At 38.7% G+C, this 25,841-nt stretch overlaps 1 protein-coding gene across 6 annotated transcripts in view; it reads right to left on the minus strand.

Moving 5' to 3' along the window:
• Window positions 1-25,841, minus strand: part of KIF13A (kinesin family member 13A) — a 72,441-nt gene that overhangs the window by 43,650 nt on the left and 2,950 nt on the right. For all 6 annotated transcript variants that reach the window (XM_079983727.1, XM_079983724.1, XM_079983728.1 and 3 more), the window contains exons 3-11: window positions 13,977-13,989; window positions 11,958-12,018; window positions 9,743-9,835; window positions 7,666-7,846; window positions 5,422-5,509; window positions 4,680-4,814; window positions 3,235-3,347; window positions 1,906-2,017; window positions 1,120-1,332 (exon numbers count right to left, since the gene is read on the minus strand). In XM_079983727.1, coding sequence (XP_079839853.1) covers window positions 1,120-1,332; window positions 1,906-2,017; window positions 3,235-3,347; window positions 4,680-4,814; window positions 5,422-5,509; window positions 7,666-7,846; window positions 9,743-9,835; window positions 11,958-12,018; window positions 13,977-13,989 — 1,009 coding nt within the window. The remainder of the gene's footprint in view (window positions 1-1,119; window positions 1,333-1,905; window positions 2,018-3,234; window positions 3,348-4,679; window positions 4,815-5,421; window positions 5,510-7,665; window positions 7,847-9,742; window positions 9,836-11,957; window positions 12,019-13,976; window positions 13,990-25,841) is intronic.

The raw sequence follows: 25,841 nt of genomic DNA on the forward strand, positions 1-25,841 counted from the left end.
CATGCTATGTGCTCTGATGGTGAATTTGGGCTGACCCAATGCAAAGATCCTGTGGATCCATGTGGATCCATGTTTTGTAACCACGTTTTTGCACCATTGCAGCCCCAGGCAACAGTGGGTGCGTGATTTTGGGGGGGCAGGCTGTAACCATGGACATGCTATGTGATCTGATGGTGAATTTGGGGTGACTGAATGCAAAGATCCTGTGGATCCATGTAGATCCATGCTTTTTAACCACGTTTTTGCACCATTGCAGCCCCAGGCAACAGTGGGTGTGTGGTTTTGGGGGGGCAGGCTGTAGCCATGGACATGTTATGTGATCTGATGGTGAATTTGGGCTGACCCAATGCAAAGATCCTGAGGATCCATGTGGATCCATGCTTTTTAATCACATTTTAAGTGGGGAGGGAAGGAAAAACACAGAAGGGACAAGGAGCAGGAGAGGGGTGTGCAGAGAAGCAGCTGGCTAAGAATGCAGGAGAGGGGTAGGGAGGAAAGGAAGGCAAAAGTTTTCCCTCACCTACCCACCCAAGCCAGCCAGCTCACGCGCTCTCTCTCTCTCTCCCTCCTGCATGTTTTCAGCTTTCCCCTCTGCTTGCCTGGAGGGGAGGGGCTTTCCCTGCTCTTTGTTCCGTTTGAGCAAACACAGCAAGGAAACAGAGGTGGGTGGGCAGTAAGACCCTGAGGCAGAATGCCGGAAAGCAGCCGCTTCCTCTTTTCAAGTTTCCCTTCTAGGAGACGCGCGGTTTGATTTTTGCCTGCTTTTTTTTGCCTCCCCTTGCACCAATTGGCTCCAGGGACCACACATTCGCTCAATAACACGCACAGACATTTCCCCTTCCTTTTTAGGAGAAAAAATCTGCGTGTTATAGAAGGAAAAATACGGTACTTAGAACCCCAAACTACTCTTTCATTATGTTTAATTGTGCTCACCATTTGGATTTCCCCTTTCCCACAAGAAATTCAGATCATCAATTCATCTTCAAATAAATCCTGTTGTGATACAAATTTTATAGCCAATTCAAAAACATTAACCTCCCCGCCCTTTGTAAAATGTGTATGGAACTAATAAAAAAGACAACTCACTGAATCCCACCAGTAATATTACCATATATTTACCTCTGCCTGAGAAAGTTGTTCTTTTAGTTTCTCTACTTCTTCACGTAGTTCTCGGATGACCCTGGCATTTGGATCTTCGTTTACTATAGCATGATTAACTATCCTTTTAGCTCTGTCTGCATATCTCAGTGTGGAGAGTGTTTCTTCATAATTATCAGCTGCTGGACTAATTGTAGCTATCATAGCTGTTTGGCTGTTTCCTCCCAAGTTGTCCTAAAGAGTATATTAAGTAATTCATAAATATGTGAAGCAATTTGAAAATATACCCCTTCTCTAAACGCACAATTTCACTACATTTAGCATACAAAGGTTTGCACTCACTGAAGTCATTGCACAAGCAGAACAACTTTCACTTGCACAAGGGAACTTCCCCTCCTCCTTCCCCAACTCTCCAAAGCAGATCTAGTGGTGGAACAGAGGGTACATGGGGGATGGAGAGGAAAGGGAAGTTCTGTTGCATGGGCAAAAGTCATTCCATTCACATAATGATTTAGTTGAATATAATGCACACTTTTAAAATCAAGGTGCATTGCTTTCAACCGCATCTGACCTACAACACATTGGATATTTAGCTCGCAGCATTACAAACTATCATGCAAAAATCAGAATGGCAAGTAAACAGATGTGTCAAAAGGTTACTATAGCAAGAAAAAGCATGTATTATACCAGGAAGAGGTTGCATCTAGAATATTTCTTAATTAGTCAAAAAAGTTTGCACACTGGTGTGCAAGATAGCATATCAGACCATGACAGTTTCACTTAGAATGATACAGTGCCATGTCTTACCTTGAGAAGCCAGGTGAGCACAGAGTCTCTGTAAGGCACAAATTTGTTTTTCCCCTTTCCTGCTGCTTGGTCTGCAAGTGATGAGATAACCAAACCTAGTGTTGAGAGTGACCTAGGAGAGCAGCAAATTGTTATCAGCTAGAACATGTAACATACAATTTGTCAAAAGCTGCAATGAAATTTAATCTTGGGGAGGGGGAGGTAGCTTCTGTGGGGTGTAATAAATTTTAGAACTTGTGAAGATTTAAAAAGGATTTCAAGAGTAATAGAAATCTGTAGAAGAATAAACTGCTATGTAAAGCCTATGGAGCTAAACAGTAAAAGGTGTTGCATACAGGTCAAAATGAGCACCAACAGTATTAAAGGGTGTTTTGTAGCACTACAGTCAAAAACACAAGCAAGCAAACAGTGCAAGAATAGGAAAAAACATATTCAATTTTCAGAAGAAAAGAGCACCTACTACTATGAAGCTATGTAAATAAGAGGTAATTATCTGCCATTTGTTTATTAAGAAAATAGATGGATAGCAAAAGCAAATTTACTGCAAACAAATGAAGCAGCTTTTAGAATTCTTATTTGGGAGTCACTGTAACAACTTGTTGCATGATGATGATAATCATATAGTATATATTATACCCTGCCCATCTGACTAGGTTTCCCCAGTCACTCTGAGCGGCTTCCCGCAGAAAAAATAAACATAAATCAAACATTAAAAGCTTCCTGAAACAGGGCTGCCTTCAGAAGTCTATGGAAATTTATATAGTTCTTTTAACTCTTTGACATCGACTGTGAGGGCATTTCACAGGGTGGGTGCAACAACTGAAAGGCCTTCTGCCTGGTTCCCTGTAATTTCACTTCTTGCAAAGAGGGAACTGCCAGAAGGCCCTTGGAGTTGGATCTCAGTGTCCAGGCTGAACGATGTGGGTGGAGACACTCCTTATCTAGTTAAGACCAATACACTGAAGTGTTTAAGGAAAACAACAAGTTTACTGAGAACTCTGCAACCATTAAAACCCTACTCTTACTTAGTTGCTGTTTTATGCAATATCCACAACTGCTTGGGGAAATGGATGTGAAGAAATTACAATGTGCAAGCACCTTTTCATTATATAAAGTGCTGCTGTCACTTCAGGTTAACGATTTCACATTAGTCACATGCCTGGATCATAAATGGAAAAAATTTGCAGAAAGGTAAAACTAATCTAACATTCAGAATTCTGAATGCTATTTGAATGTAGTCTGATGAGAAGCTTGATTTAAAGGGCCTTCTGATGAGTACAGCTAAAGTGAATGTTTATTTGGATACTTTAAATTCACTCACGCCCTTACTTGTTTATATTGCTGCCTTCCTTCAGACGTTCTCCTGCTGCTCCTGTTTTAGATACTCTTTCACTACCAGCCAAATCTACCAGGCTGACTTTGCTCACTTTCTCTCCGGAGTTCTAAGCAAAAACACAAACATACAAAAACAAATCAATCTTTTTAATAGCCTACTATGAATTCACACAGTGCAAGAAACCATAAAATACAGGCAAACAAACTTGAACAACAGCAAGAGACAGTTGCTGTGATATTTTTAAGTCACTTTCACATTACTGTTTAGTACAGACATCTTTAGAATTAACAGTATCAAATCTTTGTAAATACTAATAATAACTGTGCCCAATTTACATTTAATTATATACGCCATATTGGCCTCACAATTCCCTGTAAGGGAAAAGCTGAAAAACACCAGTCATAATAAAGATGCATGCTATTTCATTACCCTTCCCATTCCACATTTTCCAAGAAAAAGGGGTCTAACACATTTGTAAAAGTTACTTATTGTGTATTCATGCAGATTCATGTACAGGCATGATAAAGTTGGTAGAAACCTTTTTGGAGGTTCGGGATCTATATATATCATCTCTGTCCTTCTACTTAGCCTAGACATCTCCAAAATATTTTAGTTTTCCATGTGTATGAAAAGTTTCACGAGGACACTTCCACACAAATGATCACTATGTCCTTTCTGATGAAATTTATTTGGAGAGTTCTGTATTACATACTCTTCTTCTAAGGATTCATCAAGTAGCAGTCGATATCAGTCCCTAATAGAGGATGTTAGATTTTCTGACTTGCTGGAACCAATCCTAAATCTGGTTACCAAGCAACAGATCTCTGGTCGTGTTCTATTCTAATACCTTTATTGACCATATTACATTTCTCTCCCTACCCCCAGACATAAGGTGGGGCAATCTGATATATATTGACTGCCATGTCTTGATGAACTACTTCCATAAGGTTTCTGGTGGCTGGTTTGTACCTGCCCATTCCCATGTATTCATTACCATGAAGACACATCAAACCAAAGCAACACAGAAAGTGCTGTACTGGATTTTTACAAACCTCTATAATCTGTAGAACAATAACAAATACTGTATCTAATAGTAATGTGTGTCTACAAATGACATTTGAAATTTCATGCGCTCTTTGCTGGAATCTGCTTGGCATGGCATCTTAGATCATCTGCCATCGTGTTAGCTTCTCATTTCAGATTAAGGAATACTATTCATATGTGTATCATAGATTTTAATTTGGGACTTAACCATTTTCAGTACATTTCCATTAACATTCTTCTGTACTGTTAATCTGACATCCCTATTTTAAAACACATGTGTCTGGGACTGGGGCGTCCCTGAAATCAATGGGGAGGAATTTACAAGTTCACATACTTAGAATCACATTAGTCACACAATAAAATTTCCAAAGGCCCTTAAACTCAATTCACTTACGCCAGACTGCAGGTCATAAAGGGTCTGAGTTACTATAATATTAAATACAGCATGGGAGCGGCTGCTTTCCTCATTCATGTTGGTTGCTGCAACTGTTCGGGACTTGTTTCCCTCTGACATCAATGATTCAATATCCTGAAGCATAATGAAAACAATGGATGAAACAAAGAATTTATTCTTTCCATTCACAATGTTTCCATTGGCTCAAAGAGTTGATTCACCTAGAATCACTACCTTCTCCATATAAAGCCCCGAGACAATTACATCATCCTAATCACAGGTTTACCCCATCCACAAACAGTTTAGAAAACAGAAGGTGCCTTAATTTATCTTCAGCTGATTAATATAATGTAATTGTTAACAGAATAACTGAAATCAGTCAATAGCTTAAAAACTGCTAATATGATTTCCATATTGAATTTCTTTAGAAAGTTCTTTTTTTACTTTAAAATACTCATCAGCCCCGAATATACATAAGGTCTCTCCTTTGAAATGTATTTCTATGCCGCCTGTGCTTTTTCTTCAACCAATCTTTAATATTTACTTATGTATTTATTCAATTTTGGGTAATACAAATTGTTTTCATCATATAAATTGTATATGCATGTGTTTCTTTTCTCAGCTCACAGTGCTCACAGCCTGTAATGAAGCAGTGTGCCATGGCTGCTGTATAAGCTCTGTCCCCGCCCCACCATACCCTAGGAATACTATTAATATCATTAGATATTTGGTTTTTACCTACCTCAAAACTAGTAACAGCGAGTTGGGACAAACCATCTACATATGGGCCCAAAACTTTGTGCTCACGAACTTTGAGGGACTGTCGACTCCTTTGAAAGAAAAAAATGGACTTGTCTAAATTTTACCAACCAACTTCTAAAAAAGCTCATTTACTTGAAATGTCAAGGGTAATTACCAAGATAATTATTTAACCAAATACTTTTAAAGAACATTATAAAAAGAATTTTGGTATTTTTCTCCCTATAACTTGTTTTAACCTCTAACTTGCCCTCATCTTCATAGCCTCAGTGTGAAAAGATTTAAGAAGAACCTGCTGGAGGACCCATATAGTCCAATCTGTTCTCACGGTGGCACATCAGAAACCTATGGGAAACCCAAAAGCAGAATCTGAACTCAACAGCACTCTCCCCACTTGTGATTTCCAACAACTGGCATACAATTATCCAAGGCTGGGGTAATACTCCCCCTGAAAGTACAAGTTCATAGTCTGAGGGTGCTCCTGGGCCCATCTCTGTCACTAAGAGTCCAAATTACCTAAATGGCTAGGAAGGCCCTTTACCAGCTTCAGTTGGTAAGACAGCTATAGCTATTCTGGATCGGGATAGCCCATCTAACATAATCCATGCATTGGTAAACTCCAGATTGGATTACTGAAATGCACTCTATGTGGGGCTGCCCTTGACCCAGAAACCATAGTTAGTTCAAAATATGGTAGCTCACTGGGGTGGAAACACACCATCACACTGCAGAACTACTGAAAGAATTGCACTGGTTTCCAGTTAGCTACTGAGCTTGGTTGAAGGTGCTGATATAAACATCTTGGGATCAAGATATCTAAAAGATTACTTAATTCCCTACATACCCTACCAATCATTCTTCAATCGATGGCATATTGTAGGTATGATCCACAAGATCTACAGAAGGTCGATTTCAGGATGTCAGAATCAACTTTTGGTGAGGCAGCTCCTACACTTTGGAACACTCTCCCACTGAATACCAGAGAGGTGTCTTCTCTATTTCCTTTTTGGTGCCTACTAAAGACATTCTTCTTTCAATAAGCCTTCTAAATCTTTATCCCAATTGGTATCTGTTTTGGGTTTGAGTTTATTTTATGAATGTGCTATTGCTGTTTTAAATGATTTTATATTTATAATTGATTTTGAAATTTAAATTACAATTTAATATATCAATTTTACTAGTTTTCATAACTACAACTATGTAATAATATTATGAACCTTAAAATAATATAATACCAATAATATCAATAATCACTTCTAAACCTACCTATTATTAAATTACAATCATATTCTTAAATCTTCCCTAACAGAAAATATAGATTTGCTGAGTCTTGCACTATTCCCACACTTCTTGTGAAAGTGAATTCCATAGTTTAAGTATGTTTGTTGAAGAAATACTTTATTTTGTTTGCTTTGAATCTTCCAAAATTCAGCTTCATTGGATGCCAAGGGAGAAAAACCTTTCTCTACGCACATTCTCCACATCATGCATAATTTTATATACCTCTATTATGTCTCTTCTTACTCACATTTTATCTAGCTCATAAGCCCCAAATTTTAATACACAGGACAATGACAGACTCCCTCCCCCCCAAAAAAAGCATGTTCTCTTATTCATTTCTGCTATTGTACAGATATCCGGCTACCATAATAGCCACACAGCAGTAAAAGTCACTCCCATAGCTCATTTTGTTCACATTCCATGAAGCAAATTCTGAAAACCAGGTTCCTTAATGACCACCATAGATGGTTGGCATTTCACTTTGGTAAATATAGCTCTCTCTAGTAAGAGCAGACAAGTTCACACTACACATGGAAGTGACAGATGATAACCTTTTGGGACTGACTGGGTCTGCTTGATGGGTGGTGATGTGCTATTTGAAGCATGCAGATAAAGGGAGCTGAATCTCCTCTTTCCTCCCCCCACCCACTACTTTTAATTCCAAAGCTGATCCCTCCAAACATTTTTATCTCTACTGAGCTCCAATAGCAGAAGTGAGCCTGGTTGGTGGTGGGGAGAGAACTTCTGGAGGAAAAGGGCTGCAAGTGGGAATGCTGTTGTCAGAAAAGGTTTCATACAAACTCTGGTCCTTTAAATCACAACCTTCCCACACATCTGAGGCACAGTCACATTTAAAGCAATCATGTATAGTTTGGGTCTCAGTGCACAAAATATACTCTCATTCCTAACCTGTTGTGTTGATCAACATTGAAAACAAGTTCCTTACCCTTTAGGGTCCAGTAAATCTCTGACCTTCTCATTATATATTTCCATATAGGACACTTCAACTTTAAAAGTATGTGAATCATTTTCTTCTGAAGTGATTCTTTGAAACAATGCACAGCAGAGCCGTGGGATCAGACCCAGTTGTTCTGCATTACCCATCATTGAGAAGGATTTTCCAGAGCCTAAAACAGAATATAGAAAAGAAACATGTATTATAAAAGCTCTACTTGCATTTTCAAATTATTTCCTACAAAACGTGAAGGCAGTTTGCGTGTAAGTCAATGGAAGATGCAATTAAGGGTTCTCCATGCAATTAAGTATTTGGTTTGGCCTAAGTACAGGATTTGACCTGGGAAGAGGTCTGTGAGGGGCAGGTTAAGAGGTCCCACCTCTGGCCTACAACATTAGCAGTGGCCTACAGTATAGTGGTGCCCTGCAAGACGAATGCCTCGCAAGACGAAAAACCCGCTAGACGAAAGGGTTTTCCGTTTTTCGAGGTGCTTCGCAAGACGAATTTCCCTATGGGCTTGCTTCGCAAGACGAAAACGTCTTGCGAGTTTTTCCCCTCCCCCCCTTTTTCTAAGCCGCTAATAGCCGCTAAGCCACTAATAGTGCTAATCTGCTAGTAGGGATGCTTCGCAAGACAAAAAAACTGCTAGACGAAGAGACTCACGGAATGGATTATTTTCGTCTTGCGAGGCACCACTGTATAAGGGCTGCTGGAAGCTGCTCTCTCAGCACAGCCCTGCAACCTACAACAGGGATGTTACAGTGAACTATGTCACAGGATTATTATATACTACTCTCTCAGCCAAGTCTGCAATGTGGATAACAATTCTCAGCTTCAGCCCAACAACCAACCTTCCACAGGGGTCTCAGATTATTTGCCTTCAACTCAATCTACTATCAGGTCACACAGCCTGATGTAAGGAGGGTTGCGAAAACATCACAACCACTATTTAAATATATGGCAAAATATTAAGAAATGGGTCCCCAAATGCATGTTTGGATTAAAGGTGGGTCCCAGGTCTGAAAAGATCAGAAACTACTACTCTAGACAATACCATAAACTACTTAGAGGCTGAACTGCAGCATACAATATGAACTACACTGCAGGACTATCCTAGGCTATTTTTTCCTTTCTGCAAACCTCAGGGTTACTCTGAGCATGCTGATGCCTCTTCTTTTGTACAGAGGTGGTACAATTTTGACTCTAGCTCTACAAACACAAGGCAACTCACAATGGCATTCGTGTATATGATGATGACAGTACAGATTGCTTTCTCATCCTCATCTGTCCACCTTATGAATGTCAAATTATTTAGTTTAACTAATATGTTGTGAAAATATATAAATGCTTCTTTTGTGGAAAGCATATGCAAAACAAGTAAAAGAAAAAGCTGGCACCTTGTCGTCTGCGCATGACTTAACTTTGTGAATTTTCATCAAATGCATGTCTTGCTATATTTAATAGCGTTTAGAGGAATATTTCAAGTAGAGCTCTCAGTTCCTCTGAACTATTTGCAAGTGTACAAAAATGAACATGCAACTTTCCTAGCACAATAATTGGTGCTCTCCTCTTCTGAACTAAGTTCATTAGATTATGCATACACAACCAAAGCATAATGGTTTGAGAAGGCATCTGTATAGTCTCAGATTTCAATGTTGTTATTAAGAACCTGTCTGTATAGAGCAGTACTGATCCCACAGTTCAAGATTATCCTTAATGAAACTAGGCTTGTTTTTTCAGATTAAGGGTTTGAAGCTTTGTCTGTTTACATATCATTTGTCTCAAAGTCAGAAAGATCTACAACCAGATCCTGAGTATATTTATTCAGGAGTATGCTCTATTAAGTTCAGGTAGATGAACATAGGAAGACAGTCATGAGAGCTATTAGGTTTTGAGTTAAGAGGTATTAAGAGAGAAGTGACTGGGATGTGATGCAAGAGAGAAAATATATGTGGCAAAGGAGAAGTCCAACACTGCACTCAAGGAGAGGTTCGGACTGAAGAAAGGCATTAGTTAAGTAGCACTCCTGGCACAATAAAAAATCCCCACTTGTAAAAAAACCTCTCACCTGTTTGTCCATAGGCAAAAATGCAAGCATTATACCCCTGAAAAGCCTTCTCAAGAATCCCTTCACCAAGGCACTTGAACACTACTTGTTGACCTGCAAAATTTAATACACAATTGAGAAACCAAAGCCTCAAAATTAAATAAACTAAGTTTTATCACCATAAGCAATTAAAAAAGTGAATAATAAAGCAGTTGTGAAAAACTTTGCTTAGATTGCTTAAATATGACATCTAAATCCATATCTAGTTTTTAACACAATGATTTCCTAACCATATCAAAAGTATCTACTTGATGCGCAATTTTTGGCTTGTATCCAATGCATCACTAAGTGTTTCATTGGTGCAACAATTCCCACTTGCACAATGAGACTTTCCCTTTCTCCTACCCCATGCACACCCCACATCCTCCCCAAGTCTGCTCCAGGGGTTGAAGCCCCAGAAGAGATTTAAGGGGTATATTGGGGGAGAAGAGGGAGGGGAGGTCCTGCTGTACAACCACAAATCCTTGCACTGGCAAACCACTTACTTAGTGCTGCATTGGATAGAAGCCATTGCATCCACATTGGCATAAAATTCATCATTTGGTTGAGTATTGGTTATATGTGTACTGGTACCAATCACATAGGTTGCAAGCACTTGATAGGATCCAGATACAAGTCATGCTTAGAAAGTCCCACCTATTTCAACGGACCTAAAGTTAGTAATGATGAGTATTGATGTTAATATGTCTACTCCAAGTATGATTTACAGTGCAACCCTGGCCATCTTAACTCAGTGCTGCTAAATTCAGTGACACTTATTCCCCCACAAATAAGCTTCTGATTGGCATCAAAGTCTGGATTGAACCCTCTATTTTTATCAGTATTGTCTCAAGAGAACTTGACAGCATACCAACAGATATACCAAATTATTCTGTTGTAGCACTACCAGAACAGCTGCTTCTAAAATATTGATCCACTTGTGAGTCTTTCGATATATATAAAATTGTGCTGTTTTGATAACTGTCCCTCTGTCTAAACCAGTATTTTCTTTCTCACATGCATACAGAAAGTGGATTATGTTTTTAAATTAAATAATGCTGATGTGTCTCCTTAAAACTCTTTTTAAACATTGTGAAATAACAGTACTAATTTGTGCATTCATGAAACATAAAAACTACAATGCCCAAACCATTTTATTATATAACAAAACTAAAATTGACTTCCCTCCAAAAACTAGCAACAAGAGAAAGATAGCTTTGAAATATGGGTCTAAAGAAATAGAGGAGAAAGCTTCAGCTTCTAAAAAGCAGGTATTGTCAGCACTTTGAAGTAAGCATTTCAGATGCGGTATTTCTACCATCCAATTAATTTTTCAAGTAATCTGCTTTTAACAGAATCTTTGATGTATTTTAAATGAATATTTCTAATACGATAGTCAGTTTTCTCTTCCCAGTCCTACTGAGAAGGAAATATAAAAATGAACACAATCTGGATGGTTTCAGTGTTGCTTCATCCTGCTGTTTCTTTATTGTCTAAAGTCATGAGTTCAGTGTGGGTAAACCAAATAGAATAAATATAATTAGAAAATTAAGATGACTACAAGGAAAGGACAGAGTGTGTGGCAGTGAAAGAATACTCAGACATGCACTAATCAACCCACAGTGGTTTTATATACAGGTTATAAAACACTAACAAAATCCAGGGAAACAATGGATTTTCTGTCAAGTATATAACCAAATCATGGGTTTAACCACTGAGTCCAGGACTTGCTGATCAGAAGGTTGACGGTTCAAATCCCCACAACGGGGTGCGCTCCCGTTGCTCGGTCCCAGCTCCTGCCAACCTAGCAGTGCGAAAGCACGCCAAAGTGCAAGGAGATAAATAGGTACCACTCCAGTGGGAAGATAAACAGCGTTTCCGTGCGCTGTTCTGGTTCGCCAGAAGCAGCTTAGTCATGCTGGCCACATGACCCGGAAGCTGTATGCCGACTCCCTCGGCCAATAAAGCGAGATGAGTGCTGCAACCCCAGAGTCGGCCATGACTGGACCTAATAATGGTCAGGGGTCCCTTTACCTTTACCTTTACATAACCAAATCACAATGGACTTAGAACTCATAATAAAATCAATAACTTTGTAAACAGAGAAAACAGGAAAATGTGGGTTCCATTAAACATTGGGAAGGAAATAGAATTTTATAAATCATCAGCCAAGCCTTGCAGTAATTACAAATCATACCTGCATATTTTGCAGTATTCGATTCATCCATAGACCAGAAGCAGTAATCAAAGGCAAACACCTGCATATGAATAGAAAAAAGTAAATTAAAAACTATGAAAACTCACACCATTTTGAATAGCAAATGCAACATTCACAATTTGCAAAAGAAACCATTTATATTCAAATGTCTTTTTAAAAATCCCAGATCTTTCTGATTATTTGCAGTTACCGTAGTTTCTTCTTATATGAGGTACGAACTAACAACTTGTTAGTAGGCTTGGAAAGTGACCAGTAGCAGCAGTAGTAAAAGTAATCCACAGCTAATTGTAGCATGCCATGACATACAAACTGAGCCATTGTGGACCCCTCCCATAGCCTCTGATCATTGACCATGTGGGCTGGGGCGTATGGGAGTTGCAGTCCAAAGTATCTGGAGGGCACTAGGTTGGGGAAGGTTGGAACAAACTAAAGCATGCAATTATATATTTCTTATCATCAGAATTCTGACAGCTGTGCTCATTATATTATGACTACAGTGGTACCTTGGGTTAAGAACTTAATTCGTTCTGGAGGTCCATTCTTAACCTGAAACTATTCTTAACCTGAAGCACCACTTTAGCTAATGGGGCCTCCTGCTGCTGCCGCACCACCGCAGTGCGATTTCTGTTCTCATCCTGAAGCAAAGTTCTTAACCCGAGGTACTATTTCTGGGTTAGCGGAGTCTGTAACCTGAAGCGTCTAACCTGAAGTAACCCAAGGTACCACTGTATTTTGTACATATTTAACAAACATTTTGTGCTTCTTTCCATATCATTCTCTCTATGCACACTCTTTAAATACATTAAGTGGATAAAATTACTCAAAATTCATGTCAGTTGTGAGGTTCAGGTGTTTATTGTCTAAAGGTCTAACCCATTTCCCATCTTTGCAGGCTGAAAATGTATCAGAGCCAGACATAATGCAGGAAATTGGGCATTAGCTCTCCTGACTACCACTTTTTTAAAACACACAAATATTTTCTTAAATGCAGCTTTGATGGGCTCCAATTTTTATCTGAGTACTGGCTCTAGGAAAATAGTGTTTATTCCTCTGCAGTATTTTCTAAACTAAATTCCCCCAAGCTGCTATTAGCCCTACTAGAGGAAAAATACAGGTATCTATATATTTCTCTTCTAGCAAGACCATTTTAGGTTTTGAAAACTGTGCAAAGAGAAGAGTTAAACATTCCTTCTTCCTAAACTCATGTGCCAATAAAAATGGGCAATCCACTTTAAAGCTATTTAAAAAACAAAATTAGTGTTGGGAGATCTTATCATGGATATCCTATATATTGTGTTTGACCCTCAGCTACCATTCTTACATAGAGGAGGATGTGGACATACCATATTTTTCCGTGTATAAGACTAGGGGTTTTTTTACCAAAAAATTAGGTTTGAAATTGGAGCTCATTTTATACACGGGTAGTGCTGAGAGGTGTTTTCTTAATTTTGAGTCCTCTTATACATGGGGGTGTCTTATACATGGAAAAATACGGTAGTTACTAAAATTATGTGAACCTAACACTTCCTAGTGGAAGATGGCAATCTGGGATGGAATTCAACATCACACTAAGGTGATAGTTTCATACATTTGAGACACTACTTCCTACACATGCAACCTTGGGTCCCAGATCAACACCACATGTATGTTACCACTGTGTCAATGAAATATGAAATGACCCTCAGTAAAATGCATATAATTCTGTATGTATGCCTGGCAAAGCAGGTCTGCTTAACATGCACCTCAGTCTTATGTGACTGTCAAAAATTCACACTTGAATGTATCAAATTCATATTACAAAGACAGACCAGAGGTGGCAACTTCCAAACTTTTTCTCTGCACCAGGTTGTAGAACAAAATTAGATAGAAATAATGCAGGTTCTAAATCCTATCAGAAAGCAAAGCTATTAAACTGAATGTGGAAAAGCATGCTAGATATTGTGAGCAAATTATCTTTATTTTGATAGGGAACAGTATTGTAAAAGATCAGTCACTTACCTTAGGAGACTTTCTGAGGAATGGAAATACAGCAATGGCAGAAAAGGATTGTCAGTATATCATCCACAGATTGGAAAGCATTAAAAAGAAAGGGAATATATGGTTAGTGCCTGAAACTATTAGAACACTCTGTATACACCATAAATTATTCTGGTTGGAAAGATCAGTGAATTCAATATTTAATGACTTAGGAAAGCAATAATTTTTTCTCTTCCAAAAATAATGCATACTAACAAGATTTTAAGAAGAAACACACCTGTACAACTTACAGGAGAGAATGCAATTACAGTATTAATTCAGGAATTCCCCCCTTCATTCCCATGTTGTTGTTTAGTCATTTAGTCATGTCCGACTCTACATGACCCCATGGACCAGAGCACGCCAGGCACTCCTGTCTGCCACTGCCTCCCGCAGATTGGCACTGCAAAGAACAGTGCTGGAAGGAAGAGGTGGTTTCTGCTTTTCTTTCACTGAGCAAAGTATGATGCTACTGCCCATCAGTTGATGAGCAGTTGGGAGTATGCCTTGTTCAGAACTCCATTTTGCTAAGGAAACTCTAAAAAAAAGTCAGCATTTTAAAATGAAGGCTTTCTTCTCTTACCTCCCCCAGTAGGAAAGGGGACTGAAGGAAAGAAAGAATTCTCCCTTTCATACCCCTCCCATGCTGCTGGTTGAAGTGGCCTGCACATGGACCTTCAAAGAGCACTGTTGGGAGGGGGAAATGGTTTCCATCAGATGGAAGCTACTTCTCCCTCTTTGAGCAATTTGCACTCCTCTGGCGGGAAGCACACCTTGTTCTAGCAAACTGGAGCCCACTTTAAGTTCCTGATTGCTCTTTTGAAACCCCACCCTTACCTGCCCCACACCTGACTAAATGTATAACATCAGGTGTAGGGTGGTGGGCAGGGACATGGCTTCCCCAAAATGGCTTTGGAGGCCAAGTGGGAAGGCCTGGTGGACCAGGTTTGCCTGGTGGGTCAGAAGCTCCCATTCTAGTTCTATACTTCCATATGATGTAAGTATCCAGAACTTCCTTCAGCAGGTTCTGGTAGTTCCTGAACAAAATAGTGTTTTTCTATTAGATGGAAGGTAAATTCCATGTTGTTTGATTGGCAGAGACAAAGATACTAATTTTTAATGAAATTTAAAATTATATTAAATATAATAGCTCAGTTAGGGGACATAAAAATGCAAGTGCTGGATAAATTATTAAGAGCGTTGGGACACCAGGATTCAAATCCCCACTCAGCCATGAAGCTCACTGGGTGACTTTAGGCCAGACACCATCTCTCAGCCTAACCTACCGCTACCTCACAAGGTTGTTGTAGGGATTAATTGAGATGGGGGAAATATGTGCAGCATCTTCAGCTCCTTGCAATAAACCAATAAAATAATATATATATATATTGATGCAGATGTCAATCATCAATCCCCTCTGAGGCTACTAGTTCTTCACATAAGTAACTGCACATAATTAGAGAGCTGCATAAGGGTGAACAACTACACAATCAATTTATGACTTGTATGTACAACATATAAGCAATATTCTTTTGTGGTTCCTAGTTGAGATTGCAACATACTGCAAGCACATTTACTACAGTGTGTCATGCTTTGGTCAGTTTTGATCAAACAGCAGTCAATTTGCTCTGCATGCATCCATTGAGATCTTAGGCAGAACTTGTTTTCTCTCTTGGTACATAAGACTGTGCGTGGTAGCTGGCTGAGGCTGTTTCAAAAGTATGTGTTGTGACATGTCATGGTACATTTCTACTGTCATTAATACATTGTATTGTGTTCAGCTGATTGGATTACTGGGCTAGTTATCTGTTGGGACTGTTCTATTTACCTTGGTTGTCCTAAGATGCTAGCATGTTTAACTGAAATAAAATCTATTTAGTTTCATTTTTTTAAAAGTGACTTGTATGTACAAAACTGCCATCACAGAACACACACCACAGGCAGAAGTTTTGTGTCACCTCAGAACAGACACTTAAATTAAGCCAAATCAGCTGAAATATCTAGTGAGATATATGAATGCATGGACCAGCCTTTAATGATATTTCCAGAAACGGTGTTATAACCACAACAGAAGAAATAAACATTCCAAGTCTCATGTTTCCACACAACAATCTCAATTTCCTGAGCGATAATGGAAACAACACTTCATGTGTTATTCTGGATAGACACAGTCATTAGGAATTCTGCACTGACAAAGCAGAAGCATGTGAGAGAACTGCTTGAGATGAGCAAAACTGCTGTTTAAACAACTATTTCAATTACATTCACATTAATAAGCTAAATTAACTTTTACTGGTGGTGGAGTGCCAACAAAGGCTTTGCCTACTATTTGTCTATTCTTATACATTACTGAACATCTGAAATGAGGATCTGAATGAGGAATGTATTCTCTAGTGGGATTAGATATCTATCTATGTAGGAACTATATCTGGATGCAACCACAAAAGGAGCAACCACCATAGGCGCCAACTCAAAGCGGTTCAGACCCCTTCGTCCCCGCAAATGTTTTGGCAGGCTGGGGACTCCCAAAACTGACTGTGTTGAGCCACCTCAGCCTCCATCTCCACACATGAAAGCACAGATAAGGCACCCAATCACACACCTGTCTCCCAGGGTGCCCTCCCTCTGTCCATCCTTCCTGCAACCTTCCGGGGGGGCAGGCTCCCCAAATATTTTATTCAAGTTGGTGCCACTGACTTCATCATAAAGCATATACTTTTCATGGACAAAATCCCAGTTCCTATATATATAAATCTTAGGCAGCATGATCTAATTCAGTATATGGCTGCCTCATAAGTTCAAATAGCATAGTTAATAGCTTGAAACTCTGAGTAACCATTTTCTATATTTATAAAAGCTTTCCACCAAAAAAGATATGACTACTACAAAACTGAAAATGCTTTCTAGCAGGAACAATGTGAAGCTAATCTAAGGGCAAATTTTCCTGGTATAGTGGCAGCTTCCTGTGTAACTTTGTATAAATCAAGGATGGGTCAATCAAGGTCAACCAGTAGACAGATTATTCTGCCTCAGTGCCTAAAGCCTCTGTTCCCATTGTTATTATTAAACACTGCTCATTTTACACATGCATAGATGTGCATGTGTGTGTGCTGTGAAGCAGTAAACCTGCAAGTTGTGTATGCATGTGGAACTGCTTTCACAATCTTTGAAATAAATACCCCACCTTTATCTCTTTGATGCCTGCTTGGGCATTTCCAATCTCTCTCTCACTTTCAGATTCCTATTTTGGGAATTTGGGGCAAGCAGCTCAGCAGTGGAGGTGTAGAAAGAAAAATGATGTATCTGAACCATGTAAGCAGGTGGGGCTTTCCCAGTGCTGGACCAAATAATAGTCCAAGCAAATGTGCACAGCACTGAATTTGCTAAAAACCAATGGCAGATATCTTAACAGATAATAGAAAGTTTCATGTGTAAAATGTATTGCCCTTTGGTCCCTGTCTCCTCAGTGCTTCTTTCATGCTGCCCTCTGATGCTTCATCTTCTATGTGCTTGCTGTCCTAAGTTCTGTGTCCCTACCTCTCATACTTTCTGCTCTGTTGCCTGAGTTTTGTAAATTATTTGATGGTATGTTAAAGCCTGCAGCCTCAATATATACATTTTATACATATTACTTCAACAGTAGTCTATGTCCTGAGTTCTGTTCTGCATCTGTCTTGAGATCCCTGTGAAGATTTGCTGACATGGTCAATATGCTGAAATATGTGCATAATACCAAAATTATACAGGACCAGCTTACCTAAAAGACCATCTGTCCATCTACATATCTATCCAATTCCTACAGTCTGCTAAGGAGGCCCTTTTGATGATGCCACACACTTTATCAAATGGCAAACTATTTTTCTTTTGGCTTTTGCCTGGTCACTATTTCTGTTTGTCACACACAATCAGGCAAGTGCCTAGTTATGCCTGAATTTCATCAGTATTCAGCAAGAACTAATGCCAAGACTAAAGTTGTACCAATGGCAATATACTTCACAACATAGATCACTCTGTTCAGTTGCACACCCAGTGTACAATCCATCAACAGCACAATGCAGATTGCAATGGATAATTTATATACTATTGTCCACTGAATGTGGAATAAGCACATTGATTCTTATTTACCCAACATCCTTAGTTTCATCCCTCTATATAAAAAGAAGCACATAATTCAGGCTATGAGAGATGGCAGAGATTAAACAAAATCAGCTAAGGAGCTAGATCTTACATACGAAGAAAACCAAAAAAGGCTTCCTATGCATTTCTACAGCAAGCATAAAAATAATCTCCTTCTGGAAAATCCAGAAACAAGCCAAACTACACAAAAACAGAAAGGATAAATAAAAGAGTACAGCTGTACACTTACTAGAGAAGCAAATCCAACTGAAATAAAATGGATTTGGACTCCCAACTAAAAAATGGATAGTACTACATTCCATGTTCGGTTAAGACAAAAGTTCAATTCTACAGCAGCTCTTCTGTTTTTGTTTAGCAAATATCAATTTTTTTTTGCTCCAGAGTGACTGGTGTGTTGCCTTGACACATATACTAAGAATCTCAACTTTCACAGTAACCCTGAAAGGCAATAAAAAGTCACAGAAACCACCAAAAGAAAAAATCCAGTTGTGGTTTTTTTAAAAAAAAGAATTTTTGAGATATTATATATGAGGAATTGAAAAAAATGTTTAAGCAAAATTTCATAAAGAAACCAGAAGCCTCCCTCTTAGGCATTTTAGATTCAGATATTTCAAATGAAAAAAGAGAATGTTCTTATATGCTACAACAGCAGCAAGAATATTAATTGCCAGAAATTGGAAAGGAGAAGTAGTACAAACAAAAGAGGAATGGCAGGATAATTTTTTTGAATATCTCAAACTGGCAAAAATGATGGAGACAATTAGGAGATAGCCAAACCAAAAGTTCAAAAAGGAGTGGGAAATTTATACAGAATATTTTAAAAAAACAGTGCCTTCAAGTTAAAACCTGGACATGCTTTGATTAATTTTCGCAAACCACAATAGGGATTATAAGTATAGTATTCAGATAACAGAAGAAATGATGAAATGATTAAAGAAACAGTTTATTAAACAGATAAGACAGACCCGCTTTGAGGAAGATGGAAGTCTATTGGGTAAGATAAGGAATTGGGAATTAAGAACATGGTGGCATAAGTTCTTTTGTAAGAACGTATGAATTTATGGATGGATGTATGGTTTTTTGTTTTGTTTTTGTTATTATATTGTTTTTGTTTTTGTTTGTGTGTGTTTGTTAAGTAAGAAAACTAATAAAAAGCATATTTTAAAAAGAAAAAGGAAAAAATCCCACTGTTAACCTTTATTATGTTCATAAAACATGACAGTGCAATCCAAACCACATCTACCCATAAGTAAATCCTACTGAATTAAATGGGACTTAATCCCAGGTAAGTAGGGTCAGGATTGCAGCCTGAATTATTACTGTTACATCCAACACTGCCTATGTACTTGTACAATGGACATCACCTTTCTTTCTTTCCTTCCTCTTGCAGCCTTCCGCAATCTGTTTGTTTTTTTTTATAAATATTTATTGAGATTTTTTAAATACAGAAATGCAAAAAAAATAAACAATATAACATGTATCATGACATCTTTTTCATAACTTCTTTGGACTCCCTCACGTCTCTCGCTCCCACTTGCATCATTGTAAAACTTTTTCCAGCAATTTATCAACTTATTTACATTCTTAAATCTCATTGTTTAATTTAATCTAATAATTCTCCCCCCCAAAAAATTTATACTTTCCTGAATCTCCTTTATCATCCAGATTACATCTAATTTAGTGGTGCTTAATTATTTATGATCTAGCATCCTCCTTAACATTCAACCAAATTACAGTATTTTTGTAAGTAAATCTTAAATTTCTTCCAATCTTCTTCAGCTCTCTCCTCTCCCAGGTCTCGGATTCTGCCAGTCATCTCAGCCAATTCCATATAGTCTATCAGTTGCATCTGCCATTCTTCCAGTGTGGGTAGATCTTGGGTTTTCCAATGCGATGAGTATCCTTGCTGCCGTTGTTGCATACAGGAAAAAAGTTCTGTCCTTCTTTATCACCCTCTGGCCGACAATACCCAGGAGGAAGGCCTCTGGTTTCTTGGGGAAAGTATACTTAAATACCTTTTTCAACTCATTATATATCATTTCCCAGAAGGCCTTCACTCTAGGGCACGTCCACCAGAGGTGAAAGAATGTTCCTTCATTTCCTTTACATTTCCAGCATTTGTTATCAGACAAATGGTATATTTTGGCAAGTTTAACTGGGGTCATATACCATCTAATCTGTTCTGAAAAGATTTTGGATATGCATGGGGAAGGAGTCTGCAGGGTGGTCTACACCCATAGTCTTGCTTTGAGTTTTTTCTTTTAAAAACTTTCAGCTCTGATTAATAATTCTGAAACTGGTATTATGTACTAGTTTGGGTTTTTTGTGCAGTGAGAACAATACATCTAATAGTTGCAATCATTTTCATCAATTTTTAGAATACCCCAGAAGACTGATGGCAAACTGCATGAATAGAATAAAAATGTGCAATTGAATTTTTCATAGTCCCTATTTTCACCCTGCAATGAAAGAAGGCATTTTCTCAATGTTATTTTATGGGTGTATACAGCAGCATGTAGACAGTATAAATATTTATATCTGGTTTCCTTAATATTTTCATCAAAAATGAGTAACAAAGTAACAATTAATGCAAACAATAATCCTGAAGGATTCATAAACTAAAAATGTGTTTTGTAAGACATGAGGATTTTCCAAATGCAGAGGCTCTTGAGCACTAGAAGATGCAGGAAATTGAAATGAGGCAGGGTTAAATATATATTTAAGCTATGTTTGCTGCAGCCCATTTCTTCCTGGTGAAGGTACGTGACACTTCATCAAATCTGTGCATTCCTCCATCTCTCTCTATAATAAAAATTAAGTATGTCATAGTGCAGCCACCTTTGCAGGATTTGTAGTGCTGCATTACAATCCTGGATTTGCATGAAGTCCGAGCGAGATAGGGGAACAGAAGTGAAGGAAGGTTGCACAACAACAGTGGCCATAGCATGGAAACAAGAATGGAAAGGCGGGGGGGGGGGAGATGGTTTAAAACAAAAGTTTGAGTAAAGCAGGGATAGAGGGAAATGAGAGGAAATTGGCAATTTTAAACAATGGCAGAGGTTTAAATAAACTACTATGGAAGGTTTGAGGGCTCCATATCCTGTGATGTACACATATGGGTACATGCTTGCAAAAGAAATATGTATTTTAAATTACTACATTCAATCTGGAACTTCCATGCTTAAGACAATGCATGTTACCAGAAGTGAAATACACTGTGTGAAGAACCTATGGAAAATCTAAGGGCTTCAAATCCTTTAACTTTCTCACATGAAGCAACTGAGGAATGGAGGAGGGAGAAGTTTGAGTATAGCGAGAAGGGAGAAAGCGGCTCTTTCAAACAGTGGCAGGGTAAAGCAGAAGTGGAAAGACAATGAAAGGATTTTTTTTAAAAAAAATGGTACAGTGTAGAGTAAAGTATGGCTAGAGGAAGACAAAAAGGGAAAGTGGCAAAGGTTTGAGTACAGCAAGGCAGACAACAGAAAACCAGGAGAAGGAAGAATGGAATGGAGTAGGAAAAGGGCATGGAATACAAGCTGCCATAATGAATAGGAAAACTCTGCACTGCAACAATCTGTTGCAAATTGCCTTGGTAGAACTATAATTTGCTCACTTATTAATCAACCATTTGATAATACTTTTGAAATTCTATACACACAAATTTCTGATTACAGTGGAACCTCGTGTTACATACCATCCTCCTTGCAAACACTTCAGGTTATGACTCTGCTAACCCGGAAGTAGATGCTCCCGGTTGCGAACTTTGCCCCGGCAGTGCGGTGGCAGCGGGAGGCACCATTAGCGAAAGTGTGCCTCGGGTTATGAACAGTTTTGGCTTAAGAACAAACCTCTGGAATGAATTAAGTTCATAACTGGAGGTACCACTGTAGTCCACTTTTCACAAACATGGAGGATGGGAAGTCTTTTCTAAAACAAATTCTATGACCTGTGATCTTCCTAGAAGGTCACCTGAAAAAATACTCCCACCATGTGAGAGTTGAAAGCCACATCACACTACTGACTTCAAAACCAAAACAGTCCAGTAAATATTATTTTACAGCTTCACTGCGAATATTTGCCTAAGCTTTCAGTACTAAAGATTACACAGCATTCCACAACTAAGAAAGGGGGGTGGTCCACTAGAGATGTATTAACACAAGGGTGGGGAACCTGAAGCCCTTGGCCTTATTTTACACAGATGGGGAGAGCTTGGAGGGAGAGAAGAGGGCAAGTTAGGAAAACAAGGTCAAAATGAATGGAGAAGGGAGAGCCCTCTACAAGCAACTGGTTCAAACCTCTGGCAAGAGTCATCTATGCTTTCCCCAGTGGCCCAGTAAATGGGTAGGGATGTAGTCCCCAACAGATTGCCCCTAACATAGGGTTACCAGACGACCCCGGATTTGCAGATCTGTCCCCGGACAAATTATGTCCCCAGATTTGCAAATATGTCCCTGGGAAACGTGGCAGCAGCAGCCTCAGCAGCCCAGAGCTAGCCTGTTAGCGCAGTTGGCTCTGTCTGGCTTCAGGAGCTGCTCGCTGCCGTGGCGCAGGAAAAATGGCGGGCGCCAGGGCAGCGAGCAGCTCCTGAAGCCAGACAGAGCCAACTGCACTACCAGGCTGGCTCCTCCTGGGCAACGGCCACCCGCCCGTGACTCCCAAGCCTCCCCTGATCTGTCAAAACAAAGGGGGAAGGAGATCGGGGAAGGCTCGGGAGTCACTGGCAGATGGCGCGCTGTTTCCCTTTTTTAAAAAACAACAACCTCTGAGCGTTTATGTTTCACAGAGTGCGAAAGAAGGGCTTTGCACCTTTATACAATATGCATGTGTGCTTGGGCCCAGGGTCTTTTGCCTCACCATCCCCACTACTGACTCCCTGCTGCTACTCAGCCCCCCAAAAAAGTGTCCCTAGATTCATTGAAAAAAATGTGGTAACCATACCCTAACAGAATGCAGATCACAATGGAAAGAAGGCTCCCCACCCTTGCACTAAAAACTATGAAGTGCTTTATAAATCAAAATCATATGGAGGTGCATATAGTTACTGTAACATTAAAACTTTAATGTATCAGAATTGCTCTTTTCTTCTTTTTTTACTATTTACAGTGCGTACATAACAAGCAGAATGCTAAATTTAAAACTGTTCCACACCTCAAATGATCTGTCTGAACTGCAAGGATAATAATCAGGTATAGGTATAATCATACCTTCTGTAGCCACATGTGTTAATTATACTAAAAGGTTTCCTAATCTCTCACTAACTACAACATGCTGCATAGTTGTTAACTTTGTAACTAGTTAATGAAAACAAGATTCTTGTTAGTTTTCTATTTGTTTCTAAAGTTTGCAAAATTAATGTAATATTTCATTGGATCAACTTTTGCATGCATAGTCATGAAGATTTTCTATTACACATAAGTAATAAGAAATGGTTTTAACTGGCTTATCACTTGACTGTTTTAATTGATAATGACTTAATCCACTTAATCCACTTAATTATTTATTGTGTCATTATTTTCCTTTGCTCTGATATTTGGCCTTGTGTAAATACATAAACCATTTTTAAAGGATTTTGTGCACTCAAGAGCTTGCAGATCCCATTACAACAGAAAAATCTCATTTTCTCATTCAAAAACAACATGAAGAAGTCTTTGTCAGAAGTCTATTCTCATATTTCCAAATCTGTAGAAGGAATGTGTCTAGTTTCTCTGAACAGAAAAAGAGCAGCTGGAAGTTTAATCATTGATATCTACAGACACATTTAAAAAGTATGCATGATACTTAACAAGAACAAGTGAGAGTTCATTCCACTTTGATTTCATATGTATCAGAAACACTACCACAAACCTGTAACCTGAACTCTGAGGTTTTAATAATGCACAGTTTTAGGAGGATAGTCTACTGGAATAGTATCTAGGTCACTAGCTAGAATGAGATTAGTGAAACACTGCTAAAGCAGTTCATAAATCTTTTTTGTCTATATCTATATATTTCCTACTCACATCAAAGCTAGCACTTCATAAGCTGAACAATAACTTCCACAAGGAAAGGCAATTTTTAAAAGATCAAAATCAGATTTCTTTTTTACAGTTTCCTATAGACAAAGACTGTTGTCAGCTGTTATCCTATCTGCTACCTCACGCAGGTAATATTAAGAACACCTGCATAGCTGTTTCTTTCCTGCTGATAATTCCTTTGGATAAAGCAGACAACTGGTAATTGTCTCATTTCACTTGACACTCCATTTAGATAAGTTTCAGTTGAGGCTTTTGCAACAAATACCAACTCCCTGGAGTTGGAACCTTTCCCTCCTAACTTCCTCTAAGGCTTGAAAGAAAAGAACAAACCTCTTCAGCTATTATAAATGCCACTGATCCGTTTGCATTGTCATTAACAGCCTTTTTGTTCTTTGACGAAAACCAAAATATATATGCTACACAATATATAAAACTATCTTCCTTCTTCACAAAATAATTTATCCATATTAGGACAATCTTTTTCAATGTGTAGGTGGAAAATTGAAGAAGAAAAGTTAGAATCTTAATCCTAAAGGTGGGTGAAATGGGATGCAACAGTTGCAGTATCCTGATGGAAGTCCAGAAAGAGGTTCACAGATTCTATACTGTATCTAAATTCTACAGAGTTCTTCCAAAGGCTTCATGGAAAAGGTGGGTTTTCATGAGGGATTTGATGGAAGAAGGGGACTTGTGGATGACATCTGGGAGGTAGCTTCAGACATAAGAAAGGAAGTAAGAGTGGGCATCATGTTTTTTGGGATGCAGCCAGAATACCTTTCGATAACCAAGGGTCACAAGCATGGATTTCTTAGAATGCAAGAACAGAGAGATACAGGGTGTAGGGGAAAAGTTTTCAAGATACATTTACACAGCATCAGAAAGCGGACTGCAGCCAGCACAGGGATTTAAAATAGTTTGTACTGTTTATTGATATACATTATACTTTTAGCATAGACTGTATGCCACTTTGAGGGCTACTTGTAGGTAGAAAATTGATTATTTATAACTTTTATGTATATGGCACACAACAACCAACTATATATAATCCAACATAAAAATACAAAACTGTTGTTTTTAAGGGATTTAATATACTTTCAGATTGTTACTTGACTATCCTTTGGGAGAAAGTGATCAATGAATCTAACAAACACATAGGCATACAGCAACACGGGTCATTTCAGTAATTTTTATCTTGTATGTGCTGCATATGCAAATAATCCCCAGTTCTACTCCAATTTTATTGCCACCAAGCCTTGGTTCTGTGCTGTAGAAGACATAAAGATGACACCAGTCTATCTTAAGACTGGAGACTTCTGTCCACTTGAAATTCTAACATGTCACAAGCTGCACTGGCTGAATCAGTCGTGGCACTTTGTGCTGTTTTAATGGCAAACAGGAGTAAGCCCAGGGCTTTTTTTCACCTGGAACTCACTGGAACTCAGTTCCGGCACTTCTCAGATAGGCGGCACTGCCTTATAAGAGAACATGGGAGGTGTTCATGGTGAGTTCCAGCACCTCTTTTTCTAGAAAAATAGCACTGAGTAAGCCTATCTTTATTGTTTAAAAATGAAATTAACCAAGTATGTAGTTTCATACACCTTTATTTCCTAATGGCAAACTTTAAAATATAAATATGCCAAATACATGAATCTGTGCATCAGTTTGCAAGTAAAAGCCCGACACTTAGACAGCTCTT

This window comes from Podarcis cretensis, assembly GCF_951804945.1.
Source record: "Podarcis cretensis genome assembly, chromosome: 7".
NCBI lineage: Eukaryota > Metazoa > Chordata > Lepidosauria > Squamata > Lacertidae > Podarcis > Podarcis cretensis.